The 14,089-nt window shown below is 57.2% G+C and overlaps 1 protein-coding gene across 2 annotated transcripts in view; it reads left to right on the forward strand.

Moving 5' to 3' along the window:
• Nucleotides 1-14,089, forward strand: part of SHISAL1 (shisa like 1) — a 129,542-nt gene that overhangs the window by 81,716 nt on the left and 33,737 nt on the right. For both annotated transcript variants that reach the window (XM_004771149.3, XM_045083728.1), the window contains exons 2-3: nucleotides 2,631-2,726; nucleotides 6,007-6,220. In XM_004771149.3, the coding sequence (XP_004771206.1) occupies nucleotides 2,660-2,726; nucleotides 6,007-6,220 (281 nt within the window). In that variant the 5' untranslated portion in view covers nucleotides 2,631-2,659. The remainder of the gene's footprint in view (nucleotides 1-2,630; nucleotides 2,727-6,006; nucleotides 6,221-14,089) is intronic.

Below are 14,089 nucleotides of genomic sequence, written 5' to 3' on the forward strand. Positions count from 1 at the left end.
CCCCTGCGTTTGGCCTGGTTCAGTCCTGTCTCCCCCCCTCAGAAGTTTCGAGCCTCCGGGTCACCCAGGGTGACTCCCTGCCCTGCCTGCCCCTATTCAGGAGGACTCCGGGCCTCGTCGGACCCCAGCTGTCACCCCTGTGCCCTCCCTGACCGGGCTGCGAGCTCCTGAGGGTGAAGACGAGCTGTCTGGGCCCAGAGCATGTGCCCCGGGACAGCCTGGGCAGTCAGAGGGCGGTTCCTGCAGACTGTGGCACGCCCTTCCCAGTGCACTTTTCCAGAACTGTGTTCTCTGGTGGCACATCTCTGCAGGGTGTGCTCTGCTCTCAGACCTTCCCCTGGGAGGCGGAGGCCTTCACCAAAAGGGACAGGACTGGAGGGGTCAAGGGACCCCCAAAAATCTGCTCTGTAGATGGGGGTACAGCCTGGCTGGCAGGGCACACAGGTTTCCACCAGGGCGGGGTGGTGGTGAGGGGGTTGTTCAGGCTCTGGCTCCCATGTGAGCACCCACCATAGCTCAGTGTCCCTCCCAACCCGTCCTGGGACAATCCCATGGGAGTGTGTGACGGTGTCCTGGGGCCACCGGAGCAAAGCTCCCCACAACCCAAGTGTGTGCTTTGCCCGTCTGCAGGCCAGAGTCCAGGATCAAGGTGTGGGCAGGGATGGATCCTTCTGGGTGCTCCCAGGGGGTCTGCCCAGGCTCTCCCCCAGTTTCTGGAAGTTTGCTGGAGATCTTTGGGGTTCACTGGCTTGTTGAGGCATCACCCCAGCCTCTGCTTCCATCTTCACATGGTCTCCTCTCTGAGTGTGTCTCTGTGTCCAAATTTCCTCTTCTTATAAGGTCACCAGTTGTGGTGACTTGGGGCCCAGCGGACTCCAGGGTGACCGCATCGTAACTACATCTCCAGTGACCCTATTTCAAAATAAGGTCCCATTCTGAGGTACCAGGGGGTTAGGATTGCAACATGAGGACTTGGGTGGACACAATTTATATGCCATGATGGGGGGCCACGAAGGGAGGGATGGTGTGCAGGACCCGAGCCTGGCACATAGTAGTTGCTCAACAAATTAATCCCCATCCTGCGTGTCTATACTTCTCTGCAGCCGCTGGCAGCTTGCAGCCCACAGAGACTCAAGCTGGGCCTCTGAGTTTACACAGAGCATACGTAGGCCTCCTCCTCTCCCCAGCCCTCATTCCTGCATCCCTGCAGGGAGGGGTGGTAATGGCGAGCTGCCCTCAGGTTTGTCCTGGGTTGGTCAGGTGGCCTCCTGCTACCCACACCCTCTAGCGCCCCCCACTGGCCTCCAGGCTGCTCCTGCCACGGGGCCTTTGCACCTGCTGCTCTCTAGTCTGCAGCGCTGCTCCTCCCGATAGCCACGCTGCTCACTCCTGCCTCACTCAGGTCTGCCCGCTGTCACCTCCACCCACGGCTCCCCCCAGTCATCCTGTCTGAAGGACGCCCCAGGACCACTCTGTACCTGCCCCCCACGCACCTGGCTTTATTCCCCCTCATAGCTTTGCGTATTGTGGTAAAACACACATAAAATTTGACGTGTTAACCATTTTTAGCATACAGTTCAGTGGCATCCATCCACCCAGTCGTCACCACCGTCCGTCTCCAGGATTCCCTCCATCCTCCGTCCCTGTGAAACACGAACTCCCACCCCTCCCCAGCCCCCGGCACCCACCATCCTACTCGCTGTCCCTAGAACGTGACGACCCCGGGAAGCTCATGGGTGTGGAGTCACACACAGTTTGTCCTTTTGTGTCAGGCTCACATCACCCAACACCATGTCCTCAGGGGACATCCGTGTCGTGGCCCATGTCAGCACCGCTTTCCCTTTTGAGGCTGTATCCTATTCCGCGGTGCAAATCGGCCCCTTTTGCTCCCACGTGTACCCGTCCTCGGACACCAGGGCTGTTTGCACTTCTTGCCGCTGTGCCTTGCACTGCTGTGAACACGGGTGTGCCAGCATCTGTCTGCGCCCCTGCTTTCAGTTCTTCAGGGTGTATCCCCAGGAGCCTCGTAGCGTCTTAAATATTCATCTGCTTGTCTGCACGCTGTCAGCCTTGCTCCCTGGAGCGCGAGCTGGGCAGGCACACACTCCTCTTCGCGCTGCCTGCCGTCTGTTTGGTCCACTGCTGTGTCCGTAATGCATGGAAGGTGCCCGGCTCCGTGCGGGTGGTGGAGGGGTTAATGGAAGTCACGGTGAGTGGCACTGCAAGGAGACGTGGGTCCTGCAAGTCTCCCCGGGGGGTGCGCGAGCTCCTATCCGGTCACCCCAGCCCGGGTCCCTGCGAGCAGCAGGCGCTCCGGCCCCCTGCCCTTGGGACGCCGGCCCACTGGCCCCAGCCTAGCCGTTGTTGTTTCCACCACCTGAGCCATCGGTCCTCCTTTGATTAAGTCTCCTCTTGCCATGAAAAGAAAAGGAGGTGACAGTGGACTGGTGGGGGAGGTCATTCATTCCAGGAAGGAAATCGGATGGCGGCGTTTCCATCATCCGCGGCCCAGCCCCTGCTCCCAGCAAACACGCTTCCCCGCCGGCCCCCCGCTGTGGGCAGCAAAGCCCGTGTCTGCGCCCGCAGGCAAGGCAGCCCACACCCAGCCTCTGCCGGATCTCGTTAAACAGGCAGCTCCCCACGGATCGATGCCAGCCAAATGATGACCAGTTGTGGCCAGCAGTCCTTGAACGTGCTCACCGTCCTCTCGTTGCTGATTTCTGCAGGTAGAATGGGCGCCCGTCTGGGTGGGGAGGGGGGCACAGGGGTGGGTCCCTTCCCGGGGTCAGCACGAGCCCAGTTGGGATTCTGGGTCCTGGCAGGGGTTGCCCCTAGACCCTGGCATTCCCGCTGGTGAGGAGTTAATATTTGCTGCCGTTTGGGGAGAACCTACTGTGTGCCGTGCCCCACGTGCGTGCTGCGGGAGCCGCGCTGAGTGTCGTCCCTGGCTCGGTGGGGTTAATGGTGGCTGCCAGCCCTGTGAGAAGCCTTTGCACAAATTCTCCAAAAGTCAGGTCTAAAACGTCACAGTCATCCCACTGTATGGATGAGGAAACTGAGTCTTAGAGCCGAGCCTGCTAGCAGGAGGCAACACAGCTTAGTGCAGGGGCTGGGGTTCTAATCCGCCTACCGGCACCCGACCACCTCCTAGGATCCCCCTGAGACAGCAGGTGGGCTCTCACACTCTTGTTTACAAAGGTGGACATAAAGCAAGTCCTTCCATGGTTCCAAACGAAAGTAGGTGCCTGGAGAAGCCCGCCCTACCTTCTGGCACCAGCGGGGGCTGTCTGAGCCCCAGGCTAAGCAAGGCACCTGTTGTGTGTCTGCCTCTGTCTCTATCTCTCTGTATCTCTATATCTCTTGCTCATGCATCTGTGCACAAGACCTCCTCGTGCCCTCTTGCCCCTTTGTTGAGGGCCTGACTCTGAGGAAGGCCATGACGGGCCCTGGGGACGGCCGGCTCCAGGACAGCACAGCCAAAGCCAGGCCAAGGGTGTGGGGGCCGCTGTTTACCAAACTCCTCCCTGACTCTGTTTCCTACATTAGAGCATCTGGTCCTCCCTGCCTCCTGGAAGAGAGGAGGAGGTCCGCACCCCTTTTACAAATGAGGAAACAGGCCTCAAAGGAGGACCGTGAGCTGCCCAAGGCCACACGGTCACCTAGCTGTTAGCTGTTGACACACTGCGTTCGTCCCTTGGAACCCAAGTGAGAGGCTCTCTCCTTGGTGTCCCCTCTGCACATGGACCGGTTCTCCTGGTTCGTAAGTACCGGCCTCCGAACAGCATCCCTCTGCCCTCGGGGCCCCAGGTGCAGGCTGAGAACCACACTGAGACCGGAAGCCGGCAGGAACGGCCCTGTCCGTCCCTGCTCAAAGCGAGGCCGAAGCTTTGCTGTTTACAAAACTCTCCTCAGAGCCCCAGCCATCCAGGCTGCCAGGGGTCTCCCATTTGCGGGGGGAAAGAGGCCGAGAGAGGTCGTGATGGCGCAGGTGACCCGCGTGCTCCAGGATTCGGACCCCGCTGTCGAAGCTCCTAGCTCTGGGCAACTTCAGCTCGTTCTCCCTCCCGAGTGCCTGACCCTCGGTGGGACTTCTGTCCCCTGCTTTGCTCAGCCTCCCTCCCCAGCCCAGCCCTGCACAGTGGGCTTCCCTGATGCCCAGCTCGAAGGCCACCTCCCTGCCCCGTCCCTTCCCTCCCGGGTTCCTGCCTCCGGCCTTGTCCTCTCCATCCAGCCCCAGGGCCTGAGCCGGTCTTTCTGACTAGCTGCTTGCCTGTGGCGGAGACATCCAGCTCCCTGTGAGCCGACCCACAGCAGGGCGTCCTCACCTGTCCCAACACACACCGGGCTTTCTGCCTCCAATCGTCACATCCAGCCCCGCCATGCGTCCTTCCTCTGGGCCGGCAGGTCCCAAACCCCAGCCTGTCCACCTCCCCTGCAGGGCTTGCCTCCCAGGTCAGCGTGGCTCATTCGGGAGGTCTGTGCTGAGGGGCCTACGAAGCCGCATTGGTGCCCGTCCCTGGAAGATCGGATGAGGCAGGTCAGGTCCACACTGTGGACCACTGCTCTGAGCCTCAGTTATCTCCTCTGTACAATGGGAGTACATGAGACTAAGGGAGATGGGTTATGCCACACTGAGGATAGGGCGTCCTTAGTGACCTGTCACCCTGCAGAAGGATCTTCTGTTTCCCAAGGTCAAGGCCAAGCGCGGAGGCCTGCCGGGCTCCTCTGACCCCTGAAACTCTGAGACCCTGTAATTGGTCACGTCTATCCCCACGAACGAGGGCGCTGTACTTTGGGCACAGGATTTCATGAGACTACCCAAGCCAGGCTCAGCACTCTAACTCGTGAGGCCCGTCCGCCCACCGGCCAGCGCAACCCAGCTGGGACTCCCCTCCAGCAGCCCCGGGCGCACAGGGAGCCGTGTGGGCTGCTGTCTGATTACCTCTCCGCAGAGACAGAGCTTTCAACGAGGGAGCAGAGGAGCTTTTGCAAAACCAGAGCCTTTGTGGTTAGAGAAATGTATTCAGCCAACGAAGCCCCTTTTCAGCGATACAAATTAGATACAGCGATCCCTTTTATGAAGATACTAATTAAGCCAGAGACCGCGGGCTCCAGGTTTTTTCCATTGTTATATTTGCTTAGGCTCTGCCTCCTATTTATCACCATCCGCACGCCTGGTAAATACTGTCCTGGGTTTGCAGCAGCCTCTGTGGCTGAATAGTGAGCGGGCTCCCTCCTCGAGCCCTGGGGAGGGGGGGTCCCCAGCCAGGGCAGCTCCGTGGCCGTGAGTTGGGGATAGCGAAGGCCGGCCCTTGGGGACCTCAGGGGCTAGAGCACTAGTGTAGGAGAAGTCCTGGAATCAAGGAGCTGCTGCTCCCTTTGAGAGGGGGACCCGGTTCCTGTGCCCTTGCTGCTCCAGCCAGGCGTCCCGGGCTTGTGGTCGGGCCCATCCCCAGTCCACACGGTAGCGGCGGAAATTAAAGCTGGTGCCAGGAGCAGAGAGGGCTAGACTTCAGACCCAGGCAGGACTTGGGTTGGAGTCCCTCTACCACCTCTGACCCGCTCAGACAGATCACGGAGCCTCAGTTTTTCCATCTATACAGTGGGATCCCAGACCTGCCAGCTAGGCTGGCCAAGCGGGTTAAATGGGAAGTAGCGTGTGACAAGCATAGTAGAAGCGCAGTTAATATTGTGTCCTAGTCGAGTGCCTGCTAAGTGCAGAGCCGCTAGAGGGGATCCCTGGAGGCTTAAGAGGCAGCCGTGCATCCGGGGGACCCAGTGTAAGCAGGGCTGGCATCGAGGGAGGTCTGGGATGGGACAGCCGCGCAGAGCTGGCTTCCTGGACCACGCACTGGCCCACAAAGCTTTCCTGGGGAGGGAAGAGGCTAGCAGCACCCCGGGCCAGACGGACCAGGCTCCTTGTCCCAGCATTCGTGGACTCCCGGGGCCGTGGGCTTGGGGGAGCCCCCCCCCCACAACGCTGAGCCTGGGGACTCTGTTTTCCAGTCTTGTCCGCGCATTTCCGGGTCTGTGAGCCATACACGGACCACAAAGGCCGCTATCACTTTGGCTTCCACTGCCCCCGGCTCTCGGACAACAAAACCTTCATTCTCTGCTGTCACCATAACAACACAGTTTTCAAATACTGCTGCAACGAGACCGAGTTTCAGGCGGTGACGCAGGCGAACCTCACGGCTGGCTCCGAGGGCTACGCACACAAGTGAGTACCGGGCTGGGGCCCCTGCCGCGGCGGGGGCCGCTCCATCACCCCCTCCCCTGGGGTGGCTGCCGGGTAACCGCAAAAGGACAGGTGGGCCTGCAGAATTCTGGGAACATCTTCAGGTGACAGGTTTTCCAGGCCGTCTCTCCTCTGATGTTAGCCTTCTCTTCTGAGAAATGGGCACAGTACCCACCCACCGAGGCTGCTGCAGAAGTTGAGTGAAGTCGAGGATGTGGAATGGAAGGCTTAGAAGCACGGCAGGTGCAGGGGCCAGGAACACACGTTCCTTCCTTCAGGATTTATTTGATTGGTCGTTCTGACTCAGAGATCAATCGCACGCAGCCTCTTTCCTGAAGGTGATTAAAACAGGAGAGACCACAGCCCTGATGGAAGGGACCAAGGGTGTAAAGAAAGAGAAATTTACCCTGCAGAAAAGCAGTGGGGATGTGCTAAAGAAAGACGTGCAGGATTGAAACAGCATTTCTCTTACCATGAGTGAAAGAAACTAAGCCCCTTTCCACATCTTTGGAGTCACTTGTATTGCTTTTACTGGGAGCTAGCTGTTTATGTCCTTTGCCATTTTCCCATTGAATTGTTGGCTTTTTTCTTATTTATTCACAGGGACTCTTTATATATGAAGGAAATCCAATGAGTTGCAAATCTTTTCTCAGTGTGTCTTTAAATTTGTGGTGCTTTTATCTCGTGCTTAATTTTTAGTTGTTATATTACCAAATTGGATCCATTTCTTTTCTTTTATATCTTCTGGGTTTTGTATCAGATTGAGAAAGGTTTTCCCTATTCAGAGATCATGAAAAATCCTCCTCATGTTTTCCTTCACTTTTTTTTTCATGTGTTAATTTTTTGCCTTCAAATCTTTGATCTGTTAGGAATTTATTTGGATGAAAGTTTTGAGGTAGGAATCCAACTCTATCATTGTTTTTCCCAAATGGGTAGCCAGTTGTCCCAATACCATTCACTGAATCATCCCTTTCCCCCACTGATGTAAACTACAAACTTACATACTATAATATACTAGATCTGAGGATTTGGATAGATCGTGATACGTTTTCATGGCTTTCATTGGTCTTCCCCTACAATAGTATCCCACTGGATTAACTCCTGTGGCTTTTGATATGTTTTAATGCCTTCTTAATCTATTCCCCCAGCTCTTTTGTTATATGAACTTTAGAAGCAGCTTGTGTAGTCTTGCTCCTCCAAGAATCCACTTAGTATTTTTTTACTGAGATTACATTGAATTCATAGATTAATTCAAAGAGAATGGACTTTTCATGATACTGAATCCAAGAACACAGTACAGACAATCCCTGATTTATGAGGCTTCGACTTATGACTTTCCAACTTTATGATAGTACGAAATGGGCATGCATTCAGTAGGATCCATACTGAATTCTGATCTCATCCCAGGCTGGCAGAATACAGTACAGCCCTCATTCGTAATGCTCAGCGGGGGCTGTGAGCTGAAGCTCCTCGTCAACCAGGCAATCATGAGGCTTGACATCTGACACAGTGGCAAGCATTCTGTCCCCAGACAACCATTCCGGTTCTCACTTTCGGTACAGTATTCAGTAAATGACATGGCATGGTCCACACTTGATAATCAAATGGGCTTTGTGGTAGATGGTTTTGCCCCTGCAGTAGGCTAATGTGGGTGATCTGAGCACATTTAAGGTGAGCTGGGCTACGTTGTGATATTTGGCGGGTTGAGTATAGTAAGTGCTTACGGTATTCTCAACTTACAATTGGCTTACTGGGACATAGCTGCATCGTAAGTTGAGGAAGATTTGTTTGTCTTTCCAATTATTCAAATTTTCTTTCATAGTGTTTTGGGATTAATTTCATGAATTTTGTTGGCACATCTTCTGCACTGTTCATACTTATTTCTTCATACATTGCTGATATAAATAGGGTCTTTTCTTTCTCTCACTGCGTCTTCTAACCCGCTCTCATTTGAACGATGAAATCTAACAGCTTCTCTACGTGAGTTTTATATCCAGCCACCTTACTGAAATTTTTATCTTTGTTATACTTTTTCAGTTGATAATCTCTTAAATTTCCCATTCCGCAACTGGCAAACCATGGTAATTTTACCTGCTTTCCACTTTTTATGCCTCATTTCTTTTTCTTGTCCAGTCTTGTTGACTAGTACCTCTAGAACCACCTTTGGAATTATCAAGCATTCGTCTCTTCGTCCTGATAGAACTCAAATATTTTCCCAGTAAGCCTGAGGCTGACTCTTGGGTGGCTGTATTTTTTTCATAGCAAGGAAAAGTCCTCTCGGAAGGAGGGTTTGTTGAGTGACTGTGGAAGGGAGTGGTGGCACCACTGGGAGGTCAGGGCCCCCTTCCGTCTGTCCGATGTCGGGGCTGGAATGCTTCGCCTCTGTGCCGTGCTCACTCGGGGGAAATCTCCCTTCCTTTTGGTCAGGCAGGAGATGCAGACTCCTTGACTATCATCCAAATCTCCCTCCCCCCCACCAAGGCCGATCCCCAGCCTTCCTTCCTCAAATGCATGGGTGCTTCCCCTGAATATCTTGCCATCTGCTCAGGCCTTAGAATAATTCTGTGTGTGAAGTCGTTCAGCAAGTCCTGTCCATCACAGGGGCTGGAATCGGGCCTGGAATCTGACCCAAGGCTTTTATAAGACCACAGACGGACTCCCTGAGGCTGGAGAGTGGTGCCAGCCCTGGGGTCAGGACCCCGGAGCGCTGTTGTTGCCGGCCGAAAGCCAGACGGAAGACAGAGGCTTGGCAAGGCGAGCCGACTTCTCCAGGGCTCCGGCGACTGGTGTCTGGGATCCTCGTTTTGAAGCCCACATGTTTCTATAATCTGCACATTTCCACAGGATCTCACACAGAATACTCCCATCATGTCAGCACCACAGGGCCTGGTTGCTGTGAGGAAGAGTTCAGCCATACAATAAAGCCATTCCCCTGGGGAGGAATGGAGCTATTGAAGAAAGGTAGCTTAGTTCTGATTCTTTAACCTCAGAAAGCGCTTACAGAGCGTGCGGCACGGGGCCGGCTCGATGCTGGGCTCCATCCTTGCCCTGTCCCGGAGGGCACCTGGTGGCCCAACCTGAGCCCACATCACACACAGGGAAGGTGAGGCCCGGGGAGCTTGTGTGACTCACTGGATCGGGGCAGCCCGTCCCAGGAGCACAGCTGCGTCTGGAGGCTGCTTTCATCAATCTGGGGCCTCCACCAATGGAGGCAGATCTGAGTGGGGAGGCCCTGGAGTGGGGATCCCCACCACGGCACCCCTGACACCTGGGGCTGGCTTGTTCTCGGGGGAGGGTGTGGGAGGAGGGCTGCCCCATGCGCTGGTTGTGGCTGCCTCCCTTGTTACCACCCACGAGCCTAGGGGGGCCGCCCCTCCCCTCCAGGTGGCTGTGACAACCAGCCTCGTCTCCCGGGGTGGCCAAGTGTGGGGTCAGGATCGCCCCGTTGGGAGTCGCTGCTCCGAAGGGATTCCTTCTTGTGATTCCCCACCGAGCCTCCCCGCCCCCTCCCTTCCCACAGAGGTGGACGGAGGCCCAGAGAGGGGCTGCGCCGACCCCAGAGTAGTCTGTACCACACCTGTTGTCTTTGCGTTTCTTGCAGGGAGGCCTGGTGCCGGATTCCCCTGCATCCAGAACTTGTTAAGACGCGGGGAGCCATGTAGTCCAGAGGAATGAGCGTTTCCAGGCGGGGTCCCTGCAGCCTGAGTGTGAAGCACAAGGAGACGCATGGGGAGAGGCAGGGGCAGGGGACCCATGCGTGTCCTGCCCGCCTAGGGGGCCCAGGGCCGCCATGACCCTTCCTGGGCTTCCTGAAGATGGGCGGGGTCCGCAGGCAGGCAGGGCGCCTGACGCCCGCCCACCTCCCCCACCCAGTCCATGAATCAGTGAGGGGGCAGAGCTGGTGACAGGGAAAAGGAACGCGCTTCTGATGACTTATTTATTTGTGTTTTTCTGGAGGAACAGAATGGTTTGTTTTGGTTCTCGCTGCCTGGCAGAAAGGCAGGCAGAGCGAAGGAAGCAGCCTCGCCAGGCCCACTGCCACGGCAAGGTGCCACGTCCTGCCACGCGGGCCAAGGCCCTGGGTGTTTGGGAGAGGGTGCTGCACACCGTCCCTTGCCAGGCGGACCCAGAGCCAGAGCCCGGAACCAGCAGGGGCCCCGGTCGGCTCTCCCTGGGGACCAAGGTAGCACGGGGCGGGGTCTTGCGCGGTGAGGGGGCGCTCCTTCGCTGGGCAGGTGGGCCGCAGGAGGCGGAGAGTGGGAGACGTTCTCGGAAGGCAGAAGTATGCTCGAGGATGGAGTGGACGACTTCTCGTTCTTCCCGTGACTGCACGTGAAACCTCTGTCCCCCAAAAGCTTTCCTTTCCCCAGCGCCTGGGCACCGAGAGCTCCGGGCTCTGTCCTGCAGGATCTATAGCCCTGTCCGGAGGCTTCAGGTTCTGAATAGAGCCCCTGAGTATGGTCAGAAGCTTCTGGATGTTCTTGTCCATTGTTCGACCCCATCAAGCCCTGTTAGGCCCAAAGCCTGCATACACACTGGCAGCCTTCTGAAGGCTGAAGAGAATCTAGAATCACGATGTTTCCTCATCTGAGCCAGACCATGGGGAGGGAGACATATGAACACGTGTGAGCCTTTGTTGTGGCGCGAGGCGCCTCACCAGTTCCTTTGATCCACGTGGAGGTGTGATCCATGGAGAAGGTCCCCCGGCTCCCTTACACCAGGGCTGAGGCTCAGAGAGGGTGAGGAGTTGCCTGACGTCACACGCATGCACCTGGGACAGAGCCAGGCTGGGGACAAGTGCGCCGGTCCCCACCGCTCCAGACCCGAAGGCTGATTTTGGGCTCCCATGCTGTGTCCTTCTGGGTCACCTGTGGCTCTGTGCGTGGAGCCTTCTGTGACCGAGGCCCGAGAAGCACATCCCACCTGGGGCTGGGTGTCCCCTGCGGCAGAGGGTAGAGATCACAGGTGAAACCATGACGTGGCCCTTGATTTCTGCTCATCACACTCCATGGGCCAAAGCTCATGGTTTGGCCAAGGCTATTACCAGCGGGAGGGGAGGGGCGCAGGGCCCGATGCAGGAAGGGACAGCAGCTGCCTTGTTAGTCGCGCGCCCTGCTTCACTGGCCCAGAGCCCGTGCTCCTCGACTGCCTGGGGCAGCCTCGATCCTGCTGTGTGATCTTAGGCATGTGGCCTGGCCTCTCTGGGCCCGGATCAACGGAGCATTCCTGTGCCCCTGGCTCTCAGGAGCCTACCCCATGCTTGTCTCATCAAGCCCACAAATGACGCCGTCAAGTGGGGCGAGTAGTCCCTCTGTCTTACAGATGAGGACAGGAAAGCTCAGGGAAGAGAAAGGCACCGAGCTGGGCTTTAAATTCACGCAGTCCTGAGGTCTCGGGCCCAGAATGTCACCACCGGGGTCACCAGTTTGTTACACTGACCCACAGGCCACCCCGTGAGCGGGCTCAGGGCCCAGATAGCATAGGTGAGGTCGGCCAAGGGGCCGTGGCCACCTCCCAGCCAGCACTGGCCTGGCCGTGAGCCCTGCAGCCGTGTTCCCCTCTGGCCCGATCAGCGGCTCTCCTCGGGTCCACCAGGAGCGGGGGCGGGGACTTCCTCCCGGCCGCGGCGCCCCCTACTGATGGTGTACCTGGTCCTGTACCAGTAGGTATTCTGGAAGATTCCTCCAGCAGAGGTTTTGGTCTATCACTTGGGGGACACGGAAAGAATTAGAATCCGTAAATGTCCCAAAACACCGAAAATTGGCTGTCTGTGGCTTTGGCTGGCTTCCCATCTTGCTCCATAAAGCAGCGTCCGTTTTATCTTCTGCCCTTTACAAAATATATGCTTACACGCAACAGAAACCTCTGCATCTGGATGGAATTAATTTCCAGATCACATTTTTAAAATTAAATTAAAACACCCGGAATGCTTCCAGCCGGCCAGCGATGGGGAGAACAGGCCAAGAAAGACAGGAGAGCTGCCCGGGCGTGGTGTCGGCGGCCTGGGCTCTCCGGCCAGCTGCACTTCCTGTGTGGGCTCCCCTCAGCGTCTTCTGCAGGTGCACCCCTCCTTTCTCTGAGCAGGGAGGGCAGGGAGGGCAGCCCACCACTCTGCATGCCCCTGAAAGCCAGTGGGAGCAGCTGGTGGCAGAGGCCCACAGGCCCAGCAGCGCCCACGCACGCATGCAAAGCCAGTGACATGCTGAGACGTGGGATGATCTGGGGGGCGGGGTCCTCAGGTCCTGGGACGGGGTGACCCAGGACAAGTGGGCACGCAGCTTAACAGTGCAAAATCTCTCCCTGGACATCCAGACATGACCTTGAGGTTTTCCCAAGATTCAACACACTCTGTGGTTAGGTGATCTGGGGCCGAACCCCAGGGCGGCCCCTTCCCACCCGGGCAGTGACTTGGCCTCTCGGGACCTCATTTCTTCATCCGAGCTTGGGGCAGGCTGGTCCATTTACTCCTCCCGGTATTGCTGCAGGACCAAGGAACACCGGGTGCCGGCGTGTGCTCATTGCTAGTAGGGTTATTAACTATTAGAAATGCGTAGAGAGGAGGTAAAATCTAGTGAAGAAGCTAATTCTATCAAGGCTGACATCATCACCAGCTCACCATGGCCCCCGGTGTGTGTCAGTTTGGGGAATGTCAGCAGCCGCCCAGTGCCGAGTGCCGGGCACGCCAAGGTAAGTGGGACCTTGGCCCTAGCCTCAGGGAGCTCTGGGCTCCAGGAGCCAACAGTCCTACAAAGCACCCGAGAAAACGCTGTGTGTTATAGGAAACCCAGTGACTTTGGGACCTCGAAGGAGGAGTTGGATCTAACAGAGGACATCCAGGAAGGCTTCCTGGAGGAGGTGAGAGCTGAGCTAGATGCCCAGATAGTAGGGAGTGAGTTCCAGGCAGAGGACCAAGGTCCGGAGGTGACCTGTCTGTCCTGAGAGGCTGGGTGCAGCTGCCCAGGACAGCGTGGCCCCGTGGTTAAGAAGGTGAGCTCTGGAACGAGGCTTCCGAGTTCAAATCCTGGCTGTTCACCAAATGGCTATGAGATCTTAGATGAGTCTCTTAATTCCTCCGAGCTTCCGTTTCCCATCTATCAAGCGGGACTGGTGGCGACAGCAGGGACAGGGCCTTCTTTGTTTGCTCTGGATGTCAAGTGGGCTGCGTACGGGGCGCGCGCTGCCTGCCACTTTCCTTACTCTGATCATCTCTCGGTCCTACTGGCTCCAGGCCCAGCTGCGGCCCAGCCAACACCCCCGACTGGCGTCACAGTCTCCCTCTCTGTGGGGTAGCATCTGCACACCGCTGCTCTGCCTCCCCTCTCCTGCTCCCCTCCCTCAGCCCTGAGGCTGCTGCCATGGGAACCACCAGGAAGAGGCCTGTTGCTGGCAGCCATGCCGTGGGGGCTCAGGGACCTGCGAGAGCGGGTGCTGGAGGAAGCAGGAGGGTGGAGACTGGATCCAAGCCCGCCTCTTCAAGCCACATGGGCGTCCACCCCAGGACCCCTGCCTCTGCAAGCCAGGCCGGGCTGCCAGCCTCTGTCCCTGATGGAAATTCCCCTCCCAAATGTAGCCGGGCAAAGCCAGCGCCCCCTGGAAGAAAGGCAGCTTGGGGTGTGGCTGGTAGTCATTCACACCTTAGCATGAACAAGGCCCTCAGACTGCGGCAGGCTACATGAAGGTGGCGGCTGGAGCGGGGACCCCACCAGGGAAAGGGGGTGGCCTAGATACAGAATTGGTCTCGCTTCTCAAGCATATACTGAGGCCTTTACTAGTGCACACTCCGTGCCCAGTGCTTGGATACCCAGAGACCGCTGGAGGGGCCTCCAAGTACCCAAGCCAAGTCTTCGGAGA

Source organism: Mustela putorius, unplaced genomic scaffold, assembly GCF_011764305.1.
Source record: "Mustela putorius furo isolate JIRA1106 unplaced genomic scaffold, ASM1176430v1.1 tig00000738_pilon_pilon_pilon, whole genome shotgun sequence".
Classification (NCBI taxonomy): domain Eukaryota; kingdom Metazoa; phylum Chordata; class Mammalia; order Carnivora; family Mustelidae; genus Mustela; species Mustela putorius.